This window comes from Bombus fervidus, chromosome 15 (assembly GCF_041682495.2).
Source record: "Bombus fervidus isolate BK054 chromosome 15, iyBomFerv1, whole genome shotgun sequence".
Taxonomy (NCBI): domain Eukaryota; kingdom Metazoa; phylum Arthropoda; class Insecta; order Hymenoptera; family Apidae; genus Bombus; species Bombus fervidus.
In genome coordinates, this window is record NC_091531.1 from 2,382,534 (window position 1) to 2,394,974 (window position 12,441).

At 36.0% G+C, this 12,441-nt stretch overlaps 8 protein-coding genes across 8 annotated transcripts; all 8 read right to left on the minus strand.

Annotated features, from left to right (window-relative positions):
• Window positions 1-346: 346 nt before the first annotated feature.
• On the minus strand, window positions 347-1,132 carry LOC141445896 (NADH dehydrogenase [ubiquinone] 1 alpha subcomplex subunit 5-like). Its single transcript, XM_074112089.1, is given in 3 exon segments — window positions 347-567; window positions 682-843; window positions 1,039-1,132. Coding segments are annotated over 3 exon segments (357 nt in total). The 5' UTR covers window positions 1,060-1,132; the 3' UTR covers window positions 347-393.
• A 409-nt stretch (window positions 1,133-1,541) lies between these two features.
• On the minus strand, window positions 1,542-2,344 carry LOC139995172 (small ribosomal subunit protein uS7-like). Its single transcript, XM_072018415.1, has 2 exons — window positions 1,966-2,344; window positions 1,542-1,827 (listed from the first exon to the last, which is right to left on the minus strand). The coding sequence occupies exons 1-2, from the start codon at window positions 2,332-2,334 to the stop codon at window positions 1,543-1,545; spliced, it is 654 nt and encodes a 217-aa protein (XP_071874516.1). The 5' UTR covers window positions 2,335-2,344; the 3' UTR covers window position 1,542.
• Window positions 2,345-3,537: 1,193 nt separating this feature from the next.
• On the minus strand, window positions 3,538-4,323 carry LOC141445909 (NADH dehydrogenase [ubiquinone] 1 alpha subcomplex subunit 5-like). The gene is given in 3 exon segments (XM_074112105.1): window positions 3,538-3,758; window positions 3,873-4,034; window positions 4,230-4,323. Coding segments are annotated over 3 exon segments (357 nt in total). The 5' UTR covers window positions 4,251-4,323; the 3' UTR covers window positions 3,538-3,584.
• A 409-nt stretch (window positions 4,324-4,732) lies between these two features.
• On the minus strand, window positions 4,733-5,535 carry LOC139994643 (small ribosomal subunit protein uS7-like). Its single transcript, XM_072017493.1, has 2 exons — window positions 5,157-5,535; window positions 4,733-5,018 (listed from the first exon to the last, which is right to left on the minus strand). The coding sequence occupies exons 1-2, from the start codon at window positions 5,523-5,525 to the stop codon at window positions 4,734-4,736; spliced, it is 654 nt and encodes a 217-aa protein (XP_071873594.1). The 5' UTR covers window positions 5,526-5,535; the 3' UTR covers window position 4,733.
• A 1,197-nt stretch (window positions 5,536-6,732) lies between these two features.
• Window positions 6,733-7,518, minus strand: LOC141445901 (NADH dehydrogenase [ubiquinone] 1 alpha subcomplex subunit 5-like). Its single transcript, XM_074112094.1, is given in 3 exon segments — window positions 6,733-6,953; window positions 7,068-7,229; window positions 7,425-7,518. Coding segments are annotated over 3 exon segments (357 nt in total). The 5' UTR covers window positions 7,446-7,518; the 3' UTR covers window positions 6,733-6,779.
• A 409-nt stretch (window positions 7,519-7,927) lies between these two features.
• Window positions 7,928-8,730, minus strand: LOC139994642 (small ribosomal subunit protein uS7-like). The gene is made up of 2 exons (XM_072017492.1): window positions 8,352-8,730; window positions 7,928-8,213 (listed from the first exon to the last, which is right to left on the minus strand). The coding sequence occupies exons 1-2, from the start codon at window positions 8,718-8,720 to the stop codon at window positions 7,929-7,931; spliced, it is 654 nt and encodes a 217-aa protein (XP_071873593.1). The 5' UTR covers window positions 8,721-8,730; the 3' UTR covers window position 7,928.
• Window positions 8,731-9,926: 1,196 nt separating this feature from the next.
• On the minus strand, window positions 9,927-10,712 carry LOC141445900 (NADH dehydrogenase [ubiquinone] 1 alpha subcomplex subunit 5-like). Its single transcript, XM_074112093.1, is given in 3 exon segments — window positions 9,927-10,147; window positions 10,262-10,423; window positions 10,619-10,712. Coding segments are annotated over 3 exon segments (357 nt in total). The 5' UTR covers window positions 10,640-10,712; the 3' UTR covers window positions 9,927-9,973.
• Window positions 10,713-11,121: 409 nt separating this feature from the next.
• Window positions 11,122-11,924, minus strand: LOC139994640 (small ribosomal subunit protein uS7-like). Its single transcript, XM_072017489.1, has 2 exons — window positions 11,546-11,924; window positions 11,122-11,407 (listed from the first exon to the last, which is right to left on the minus strand). The coding sequence occupies exons 1-2, from the start codon at window positions 11,912-11,914 to the stop codon at window positions 11,123-11,125; spliced, it is 654 nt and encodes a 217-aa protein (XP_071873590.1). The 5' UTR covers window positions 11,915-11,924; the 3' UTR covers window position 11,122.
• Window positions 11,925-12,441: the final 517 nt, after the last annotated feature.

Consider the following 12,441-nt stretch of genomic DNA (forward strand, 5'->3'; position numbering starts at 1 on the left):
CGGCTTTCTCGTTCGTAAAACACGCAAGAGAATACCGTCGATTAACCTTGGATAGCTCTGTATCGCATTATCCTTACGTAGTACCACGTCCGAACCTGAACTATGTTGTTGTATGTGACACCCTGATAAAGTGAACTGGTAAGGAAAAATCAAGCGGCGAAACGTCCTCAGGGAAGCGAATCTCGATATTCTGGCTTGACTTGCACGCCTTTTAATCGCGTCTAAGCTGTAACTCAAGCGGAAATTCAAGCCAGAATAGCTAGCGCGAAAAACGACCAACGCGCATTTGCAATCCCTCTCACCTGCGTCGCAGAACAAAAATTTAATTCTATTACATTAACCAATAAGCTATTCGCTTAGTACTATGTACAAATATTTGAAAGGTGATTAAAATTATTTGTGAGGGGGCCAAGTCCACTGATGCGGTGGAGATTTTTCCATCAAGCTCTCCCATGGCTTGTACTCGAGCATATCGCGCATCAAGTTGATTTCGTTCTTTGCGTGAATTATTTGTTCTTATATTTGTCCCTGGTTTATCTTTTCCTCTATATCAGGAACGCTTTCATTCTGCAACGTCAGATATGTACATATTATATCGGTAATTCGATTCGAAATAAAAATATCGTCCAAATATCGTTTCTATCTGATCTAGTATTTAAGAATCCTTAAGTGAGAAATAACCTGTAATATAATATCGGTCCTTTCCTTAACCAAACTTTCTATAGATTTCCTGTAAATTTAGTCTTGTAGCATCAGATTCGCGAGCCGTAAAATTCTATCATACAATGTACGAAGTTCCACGCGAGGATTCACAGATACAGCGAGTCCAGTCAAGTTCGTCGACTATGAATAAAAAGATACTGTTATTGAACAGAACGTGAAAAAAAGGTTTGGGATGTTTATTATAATCATACCGTTACGTTATCGGTATGGTTATGTTTTGAACGAAATGACGGAACCATTTCGAGAATGAAAGAGATATTATCCAATTATTTCAGCAAGTTACTAATTATATTAAGTTATACACGGAGACATTGCCTTTTTCAATAATCCTGACATGATCGTACATGTACGACCTATTTCTCTGAAATAAAAACCAATTACGCGATCAACATCTGATTTGACTCAACCTCTAAATCATACGATACGATATATTTTCTGTAGTGGTAACACTGCATCGCTACAACATCGCTATCTCGACAACAAAATTGTCAACTACGCTTGGTATGTTCAAATTAAAGAATCATGCAATTTCTAAATATCGTTTGTCTCCCTTTCCATCTTTATCATAATCGAATCATTCCCTGTTGATTTTATTCACTTTTGCGTTAGCCTTCCAACAGAATTCGCTCGTTATTTCGTTAACGGACAAAATTATAAAATTGAAGATCAAATAACGTTTATTCGAATAACAATTCGGTTATTTTTTTTACCATGATGTATCCTTATACGTGTATTATATAAACGAGAAGGACGGAAAACATATAGAACAAGAATCACTTTAAAGATATATCATTTATTTTATGTTTTCACATAACGTGTTTATCGATTTGATTTAGCAACACGTTCGAGTTCGTCTTTCTTCTTGATCGCGTAAGAATTAGACGAACCTTTGGCAGCATTGATGAGTTCATCCGCCAAACATTCGGCAATCGTCTTAATATTCCGGAACGCGGCTTCCCTAGCACCGGTACATAATAACCAAATGGCTTGATTTACTCGTCGTAGCGGAGAAACATCCACCGCTTGTCTTCTAACCGTACCAGCACGACCAATACGCGTGGAATCTTCCCTTGGCCCAGAGTTAATGATAGCCGTCACAAGAACCTTCGTACAAACGTAAAGATAGAGGTGCGTAAACACATTTTCAGTCTAATTTTACTTATTTACATACATATGTACTTATATGAAATAGAATGACCATAATTAGTTACAAAAAAAAGGTGACCATAATATATACATTACCTGTAAAGGGTTATCACCCGTTAGCAGGTGAATTATTTCAAAGGCATGTTTTACAATTCTTACTGCCATTAACTTTTTGCCGTTATTTCTTCCGTGCATCATTAGCGAATTAGTTAAACGCTCAACTATGGAACATTGAGCTTTCCGAAATCGCTTTGCTGCATAACGTCCACCAGAATGTGGTAGATACTTTGCATTTTTATCTTTTACAGCGATATAGTCTTGTAAGGAGATATCGTTCACCTCCACATCATCGCAATTCCAACGACCAAATAACTTGATCTCTGGTAATTCTGCGATAGAAAGTGCCACTGGCAAAGTTGTAGTGGTAGGTACCACTATATCATCATATGTTTCTATATCAGCCATTATTTATCTGTAAAATAAAAGTTATCGTTAACTTCTTATATATGTGTTATTTGTATAAATTATAGATTAATAATGCAAAATCATAGATCGACAATTGCTAGCACTATGCGCACAAATCACAGAGAGAATATATTCATTATTCTGCAAAAAGAATATAAAAATTGAAAATTTTGAAATATGTTCCATTTAAAGGATTCAAATATTGCAAACGCTGTTTATTTTTATTAAATGTCAATCAATGCGATACATTAATAGAAATGAGGAAAAAAAAAAAAAAAAGAAAGAAAGAAAGAAAGAAAACGAAAAAAAGAAAAAGAAATATGTATAAATATCGCTTAGTTGTATAACTAGTAAAGCTTGACAGAAATTGTAACAGCGTGGAGTAGTTGAAACGATATACACGTTCGACGCAATTTCTTTGAAATTGAATGTTTCCAACGTGTTCTCGTTGTTATTCAAGAAACACCACAACTTTCTTGATATAAAAACTTGTATACGAATAACACGAAGACACGTGGCCATGTGGTCGCGTGTACAAATCGAAACATATTTAGCTGGTAAATAGTAGAACGTATTATACGTTTTTAATCACCGACTATCGTTTGTATGTTGCCAATATAATGATATCACTTTTTTCAACACAACTGAACAAATAAAATTATCGAATCTTCGAATCCCTTACCATACAAACTTCGTTCGCGTCTTCTTTGGAGTGAGCGTGAACAGGAAAAGACCATGAGACACTAGTGGCGCTTCGACTGCGGCGCTGTGACTGCCGGATTGACATCATATAAGGCGCGCGCCAACCAAATTTCCTTCTTCGAAACTTTTCTACGCGCCGATCGACCGTTTCAGCGCACGGCTTTCTCGTTCGTAAAACACGCAAGAGAATACCGTCGATTAACCATGGATAGCTCTGTATCGCATTATCCTTACGTAGTACCACGTCCGAACCTGAACTATGTTGTTGAATGTGACACCCTGATAAAGTGAACTGGTAAGGAAAAATCAAGCGGCGAAACGTCCTCAGGGAAGCGAATCGATATTCTGGCTTGACTGGCACGCCTTTTAATCGCGTCTAAGCTGTAACTCAAGCGGAAATTCAAGCCAGAATAGCTAGCGCGAAAAACGACCAACGCGCATTTGCAATCCCTCTCACCTGCGTCGCAGAACAAAAATTTAATTCTATTACATTAACCAATAAGCTATTCGCTTAGTACTATGTACAAATATTTGAAAGGTGATTAAAATTATTTGTGAGGGGGCCAAGTCCACTGATGCGGTGGAGATTTTTCCATCAAGCTCTCCCATGGTTTGTACTCGAGCATATCGCGCATCAAGTTGATTTCGTTCTTTGCGTGAATTATTTGTTCTTATATTTGTCCCTGGTTTATCTTTTCCTCTATATCAGGAACGCTTTCATTCTGCAACGTCAGATATGTACATATTATATCGGTAATTCGATTCGAAATAAAAATATCGTCCAAATATCGTTTCTATCTGATCTAGTATTTAAGAATCCTTAAGTGAGAAATAACCTGTAATATAATATCGGTCCTTTCCTTAACCAAACTTTCTATAGATTTCCTGTAAATTTAGTCTTGTAGCATCAGATTCGCGAGCCGTAAAATTCTATCATACAATGTACGAAGTTCCACGCGAGGATTCACAGATACAGCGAGTCCAGTCAAGTTCGTCGACTATGAATAAAAAGATACTGTTATTGAACAGAACGTGAAAAAAAGGTTTGGGATGTTTATTATAATCATACCGTTACGTTATCGGTATGGTTATGTTTTGAACGAAATGACGGAACCATTTCGAGAATGAAAGAGATATTATCCAATTATTTCAGCAAGTTACTAATTATATTAAGTTATACACGGAGACATTGCCTTTTTCAATAATCCTGACATGATCGTACATGTACGACCTATTTCTCTGAAATAAAAACCAATTACGCGATCAACATCTGATTTGACTCAACCTCTAAATCATACGATACGATATATTTTCTGTAGTGGTAACACTGCATCGCTACAACATCGCTATCTCGACAACAAAATTGTCAACTACGCTTGGTATGTTCAAATTAAAGAATCATGCAATTTCTAAATATCGTTTGTCTCCCTTTCCATCTTTATCATAATCGAATCATTCCCTGTTGATTTTATTCACTTTTGCGTTAGCCTTCCAACAGAATTCGCTCGTTATTTCGTTAACGGACAAAATTATAAAATTGAAGATCAAATAACGTTTATTCGAATAACAATTCGGTTATTTTTTTTACCATGATGTATCCTTATACGTGTATTATATAAACGAGAAGGACGGAAAACATATAGAACAAGAATCACTTTAAAGATATATCATTTATTTTATGTTTTCACATAACGTGTTTATCGATTTGATTTAGCAACACGTTCGAGTTCGTCTTTCTTCTTGATCGCGTAAGAATTAGACGAACCTTTGGCAGCATTGATGAGTTCATCCGCCAAACATTCGGCAATCGTCTTAATATTCCGGAACGCGGCTTCCCTAGCACCGGTACATAATAACCAAATGGCTTGATTTACTCGTCGTAGCGGAGAAACATCCACCGCTTGTCTTCTAACCGTACCAGCACGACCAATACGCGTGGAATCTTCCCTTGGCCCAGAGTTAATGATAGCCGTCACAAGAACCTTCGTACAAACGTAAAGATAGAGGTGCGTAAACACATTTTCAGTCTAATTTTACTTATTTACATACATATGTACTTATATGAAATAGAATGACCATAATTAGTTACAAAAAAAAGGTGACCATAATATATACATTACCTGTAAAGGGTTATCACCCGTTAGCAGGTGAATTATTTCAAAGGCATGTTTTACAATTCTTACTGCCATTAACTTTTTGCCGTTATTTCTTCCGTGCATCATTAGCGAATTAGTTAAACGCTCAACTATGGAACATTGAGCTTTCCGAAATCGCTTTGCTGCATAACGTCCACCAGAATGTGGTAGATACTTTGCATTTTTATCTTTTACAGCGATATAGTCTTGTAAGGAGATATCGTTCACCTCCACATCATCGCAATTCCAACGACCAAATAACTTGATCTCTGGTAATTCTGCGATAGAAAGTGCCACTGGCAAAGTTGTAGTGGTAGGTACCACTATATCATCATATGTTTCTATATCAGCCATTATTTATCTGTAAAATAAAAGTTATCGTTAACTTCTTATATATGTGTTATTTGTATAAATTATAGATTAATAATGCAAAATCATAGATCGACAATTGCTAGCACTATGCGCACAAATCACAGAGAGAATATATTCATTATTCTGCAAAAAGAATATAAAAATTGAAAATTTTGAAATATGTTCCATTTAACGGATTCAAATATTGCAAACGCTGTTTATTTTTATTAAATGTCAATCAATGCGATACATTAATAGAAATGAGGAAAAAAAAAAAAAAAAAAAAAAGAAAGAAAGAAAGAAAACGAAAAAAAGAAAAAGAAATATGTATAAATATCGCTTAGTTGTATAACTAGTAAAGCTTGACAGAAATTGTAACAGCGTGGAGTAGTTGAAACGATATACACGTTCGACGCAATTTCTTTGAAATTGAATGTTTCCAACGTGTTCTCGTTGTTATTCAAGAAACACCACAACTTTCTTGATATAAAAACTTGTATACGAATAACACGAAGACACGTGGCCATGTGGTCGCGTGTACAAATCGAAACATATTTAGCTGGTAAATAGTAGAACGTATTATACGTTTTTAATCACCGACTATCGTTTGTATGTTGCCAATATAATGATATCACTTTTTTCAACACAACTGAACAAATAAAATTATCGAATCTTCGAATCCCTTACCATACAAACTTCGTTCGCGTCTTCTTTGGAGTGAGCGTGAACAGGAAAAGACCATGAGACACTAGTGGCGCTTCGACTGCGGCGCTGTGACTGCCGGATTGACATCATATAAGGCGCGCGCAAACCAAATTTCCTTCTTCGAAACTTTTCTACGCGCCGATCGACCGTTTCAGCGCACGGCTTTCTCGTTCGTAAAACACGCAAGAGAATACCGTCGATTAACCTTGGATAGCTCTGTATCGCATTATCCTTACGTAGTACCACGTCCGAACCTGAACTATGTTGTTGTATGTGACACCCTGATAAAGTGAACTGGTAAGGAAAAATCAAGCGGCGAAACGTCCTCAGGGAAGCGAATCTCGATATTCTGGCTTGACTTGCACGCCTTTTAATCGCGTCTAAGCTGTAACTCAAGCGGAAATTCAAGCCAGAATAGCTAGCGCGAAAAACGACCAACGCGCATTTGCAATCCCTCTCACCTGCGTCGCAGAACAAAAATTTAATTCTATTACATTAACCAATAAGCTATTCGCTTAGTACTATGTACAAATATTTGAAAGGTGATTAAAATTATTTGTGAGGGGGCCAAGTCCACTGATGCGGTGGAGATTTTTCCATCAAGCTCTCCCATGGCTTGTACTCGAGCATATCGCGCATCAAGTTGATTTCGTTCTTTGCGTGAATTATTTGTTCTTATATTTGTCCCTGGTTTATCTTTTCCTCTATATCAGGAACGCTTTCATTCTGCAACGTCAGATATGTACATATTATATCGGTAATTCGATTCGAAATAAAAATATCGTCCAAATATCGTTTCTATCTGATCTAGTATTTAAGAATCCTTAAGTGAGAAATAACCTGTAATATAATATCGGTCCTTTCCTTAACCAAACTTTCTATAGATTTCCTGTAAATTTAGTCTTGTAGCATCAGATTCGCGAGCCGTAAAATTCTATCATACAATGTACGAAGTTCCACGCGAGGATTCACAGATACAGCGAGTCCAGTCAAGTTCGTCGACTATGAATAAAAAGATACTGTTATTGAACAGAACGTGAAAAAAAGGTTTGGGATGTTTATTATAATCATACCGTTACGTTATCGGTATGGTTATGTTTTGAACGAAATGACGGAACCATTTCGAGAATGAAAGAGATATTATCCAATTATTTCAGCAAGTTACTAATTATATTAAGTTATACACGGAGACATTGCCTTTTTCAATAATCCTGACATGATCGTACATGTACGACCTATTTCTCTGAAATAAAAACCAATTACGCGATCAACATCTGATTTGACTCAACCTCTAAATCATACGATACGATATATTTTCTGTAGTGGTAACACTGCATCGCTACAACATCGCTATCTCGACAACAAAATTGTCAACTACGCTTGGTATGTTCAAATTAAAGAATCATGCAATTTCTAAATATCGTTTGTCTCCCTTTCCATCTTTATCATAATCGAATCATTCCCTGTTGATTTTATTCACTTTTGCGTTAGCCTTCCAACAGAATTCGCTCGTTATTTCGTTAACGGACAAAATTATAAAATTGAAGATCAAATAACGTTTATTCGAATAACAATTCGGTTATTTTTTTTACCATGATGTATCCTTATACGTGTATTATATAAACGAGAAGGACGGAAAACATATAGAACAAGAATCACTTTAAAGATATATCATTTATTTTATGTTTTCACATAACGTGTTTATCGATTTGATTTAGCAACACGTTCGAGTTCGTCTTTCTTCTTGATCGCGTAAGAATTAGACGAACCTTTGGCAGCATTGATGAGTTCATCCGCCAAACATTCGGCAATCGTCTTAATATTCCGGAACGCGGCTTCCCTAGCACCGGTACATAATAACCAAATGGCTTGATTTACTCGTCGTAGCGGAGAAACATCCACCGCTTGTCTTCTAACCGTACCAGCACGACCAATACGCGTGGAATCTTCCCTTGGCCCAGAGTTAATGATAGCCGTCACAAGAACCTTCGTACAAACGTAAAGATAGAGGTGCGTAAACACATTTTCAGTCTAATTTTACTTATTTACATACATATGTACTTATATGAAATAGAATGACCATAATTAGTTACAAAAAAAAGGTGACCATAATATATACATTACCTGTAAAGGGTTATCACCCGTTAGCAGGTGAATTATTTCAAAGGCATGTTTTACAATTCTTACTGCCATTAACTTTTTGCCGTTATTTCTTCCGTGCATCATTAGCGAATTAGTTAAACGCTCAACTATGGAACATTGAGCTTTCCGAAATCGCTTTGCTGCATAACGTCCACCAGAATGTGGTAGATACTTTGCATTTTTATCTTTTACAGCGATATAGTCTTGTAAGGAGATATCGTTCACCTCCACATCATCGCAATTCCAACGACCAAATAACTTGATCTCTGGTAATTCTGCGATAGAAAGTGCCACTGGCAAAGTTGTAGTGGTAGGTACCACTATATCATCATATGTTTCTATATCAGCCATTATTTATCTGTAAAATAAAAGTTATCGTTAACTTCTTATATATGTGTTATTTGTATAAATTATAGATTAATAATGCAAAATCATAGATCGACAATTGCTAGCACTATGCGCACAAATCACAGAGAGAATATATTCATTATTCTGCAAAAAGAATATAAAAATTGAAAATTTTGAAATATGTTCCATTTAACGGATTCAAATATTGCAAACGCTGTTTATTTTTATTAAATGTCAATCAATGCGATACATTAATAGAAATGAGGAAAAAAAAAAAAAAAAAAAAAAAGAAAGAAAGAAAGAAAACGAAAAAAAGAAAAAGAAATATGTATAAATATCGCTTAGTTGTATAACTAGTAAAGCTTGACAGAAATTGTAACAGCGTGGAGTAGTTGAAACGATATACACGTTCGACGCAATTTCTTTGAAATTGAATGTTTCCAACGTGTTCTCGTTGTTATTCAAGAAACACCACAACTTTCTTGATATAAAAACTTGTATACGAATAACACGAAGACACGTGGCCATGTGGTCGCGTGTACAAATCGAAACATATTTAGCTGGTAAATAGTAGAACGTATTATACGTTTTTAATCACCGACTATCGTTTGTATGTTGCCAATATAATGATATCACTTTTTTCAACACAACTGAACAAATAAAATTATCGAATCTTCGAATCCCTTACCATACAAACTTCGTTCGCGTCTTCTTTGGAGTGAGCGTGAACAGGAAAAGACCATGAGACACTAGTGGCGCTTCGACTGCGGCGCTGTGACTGCCGGATTGACATCATATAAGGCGCGCGCAAACCAAATTTCCTTCTTCGAAACTTTTCTACGCGCCGATCGACCGTTTCAGCGCACGGCTTTCTCGTTCGTAAAACACGCAAGAGAATACCGTCGATTAACCTTGGATAGCTCTGTATCGCATTATCCTTACGTAGTACCACGTCCGAACCTGAACTATGTTGTTGTATGTGACACCCTGATAAAGTGAACTGGTAAGGAAAAATCAAGCGGCGAAACGTCCTCAGGGAAGCGAATCGATATTCTGGCTTGACTTGCACGCCTTTTAATCGCGTCTAAGCTGTAACTCAAGCGGAAATTCAAGCCAGAATAGCTAGCGCGAAAAACGACCAACGCGCATTTGCAATCCCTCTCACCTGCGTCGCAGAACAAAAATTTAATTCTATTACATTAACCAATAAGCTATTCGCTTAGTACTATGTACAAATATTTGAAAGGTGATTAAAATTATTTGTGAGGGGGCCAAGTCCACTGATGCGGTGGAGATTTTTCCATCAAGCTCTCCCATGGCTTGTACTCGAGCATATCGCGCATCAAGTTGATTTCGTTCTTTGCGTGAATTATTTGTTCTTATATTTGTCCCTGGTTTATCTTTTCCTCTATATCAGGAACGCTTTCATTCTGCAACGTCAGATATGTACATATTATATCGGTAATTCGATTCGAAATAAAAATATCGTCCAAATATCGTTTCTATCTGATCTAGTATTTAAGAATCCTTAAGTGAGAAATAACCTGTAATATAATATCGGTCCTTTCCTTAACCAAACTTTCTATAGATTTCCTGTAAATTTAGTCTTGTAGCATCAGATTCGCGAGCCGTAAAATTCTATCATACAATGTACGAAGTTCCACGCGAGGATTCACAGATACAGCGAGTCCAGTCAAGTTCGTCGACTATGAATAAAAAGATACTGTTATTGAACAGAACGTGAAAAAAAGGTTTGGGATGTTTATTATAATCATACCGTTACGTTATCGGTATGGTTATGTTTTGAACGAAATGACGGAACCATTTCGAGAATGAAAGAGATATTATCCAATTATTTCAGCAAGTTACTAATTATATTAAGTTATACACGGAGACATTGCCTTTTTCAATAATCCTGACATGATCGTACATGTACGACCTATTTCTCTGAAATAAAAACCAATTACGCGATCAACATCTGATTTGACTCAACCTCTAAATCATACGATACGATATATTTTCTGTAGTGGTAACACTGCATCGCTACAACATCGCTATCTCGACAACAAAATTGTCAACTACGCTTGGTATGTTCAAATTAAAGAATCATGCAATTTCTAAATATCGTTTGTCTCCCTTTCCATCTTTATCATAATCGAATCATTCCCTGTTGATTTTATTCACTTTTGCGTTAGCCTTCCAACAGAATTCGCTCGTTATTTCGTTAACGGACAAAATTATAAAATTGAAGATCAAATAACGTTTATTCGAATAACAATTCGGTTATTTTTTTTACCATGATGTATCCTTATACGTGTATTATATAAACGAGAAGGACGGAAAACATATAGAACAAGAATCACTTTAAAGATATATCATTTATTTTATGTTTTCACATAACGTGTTTATCGATTTGATTTAGCAACACGTTCGAGTTCGTCTTTCTTCTTGATCGCGTAAGAATTAGACGAACCTTTGGCAGCATTGATGAGTTCATCCGCCAAACATTCGGCAATCGTCTTAATATTCCGGAACGCGGCTTCCCTAGCACCGGTACATAATAACCAAATGGCTTGATTTACTCGTCGTAGCGGAGAAACATCCACCGCTTGTCTTCTAACCGTACCAGCACGACCAATACGCGTGGAATCTTCCCTTGGCCCAGAGTTAATGATAGCCGTCACAAGAACCTTCGTACAAACGTAAAGATAGAGGTGCGTAAACACATTTTCAGTCTAATTTTACTTATTTACATACATATGTACTTATATGAAATAGAATGACCATAATTAGTTACAAAAAAAAGGTGACCATAATATATACATTACCTGTAAAGGGTTATCACCCGTTAGCAGGTGAATTATTTCAAAGGCATGTTTTACAATTCTTACTGCCATTAACTTTTTGCCGTTATTTCTTCCGTGCATCATTAGCGAATTAGTTAAACGCTCAACTATGGAACATTGAGCTTTCCGAAATCGCTTTGCTGCATAACGTCCACCAGAATGTGGTAGATACTTTGCATTTTTATCTTTTACAGCGATATAGTCTTGTAAGGAGATATCGTTCACCTCCACATCATCGCAATTCCAACGACCAAATAACTTGATCTCTGGTAATTCTGCGATAGAAAGTGCCACTGGCAAAGTTGTAGTGGTAGGTACCACTATATCATCATATGTTTCTATATCAGCCATTATTTATCTGTAAAATAAAAGTTATCGTTAACTTCTTATATATGTGTTATTTGTATAAATTATAGATTAATAATGCAAAATCATAGATCGACAATTGCTAGCACTATGCGCACAAATCACAGAGAGAATATATTCATTATTCTGCAAAAAGAATATAAAAATTGAAAATTTTGAAATATGTTCCATTTAACGGATTCAAATATTGCAAACGCTGTTTATTTTTATTAAATGTCAATCAATGCGATACATTAATAGAAATGAGGAAAAAAAAAAAAAAAAAAAAAAGAAAGAAAGAAAGAAAACGAAAAAAAGAAAAAGAAATATGTATAAATATCGCTTAGTTGTATAACTAGTAAAGCTTGACAGAAATTGTAACAGCGTGGAGTAGTTGAAACGATATACACGTTCGACGCAATTTCTTTGAAATTGAATGTTTCCAACGTGTTCTCGTTGTTATTCAAGAAACACCACAACTTTCTTGATATAAAAACTTGTATACGAATAACACGAAGACACGTGGCCATGTG

Coding starts and splice junctions, on each gene's coding strand:
- LOC139995172 (XM_072018415.1), bottom strand. CDS start 2,334: ATGGCTGATATAGAAACATATGATGATATAGTGGTACCTACCACTACA. Junction 1,828..1,965: donor CGGGTGATAACCCTTTACAG/GTAATGTATATA, acceptor GTTTGTACGAAG/GTTCTTGTGACGGCTATCAT.
- LOC139994643 (XM_072017493.1), bottom strand. CDS start 5,525: ATGGCTGATATAGAAACATATGATGATATAGTGGTACCTACCACTACA. Junction 5,019..5,156: donor CGGGTGATAACCCTTTACAG/GTAATGTATATA, acceptor GTTTGTACGAAG/GTTCTTGTGACGGCTATCAT.
- LOC139994642 (XM_072017492.1), bottom strand. CDS start 8,720: ATGGCTGATATAGAAACATATGATGATATAGTGGTACCTACCACTACA. Junction 8,214..8,351: donor CGGGTGATAACCCTTTACAG/GTAATGTATATA, acceptor GTTTGTACGAAG/GTTCTTGTGACGGCTATCAT.
- LOC139994640 (XM_072017489.1), bottom strand. CDS start 11,914: ATGGCTGATATAGAAACATATGATGATATAGTGGTACCTACCACTACA. Junction 11,408..11,545: donor CGGGTGATAACCCTTTACAG/GTAATGTATATA, acceptor GTTTGTACGAAG/GTTCTTGTGACGGCTATCAT.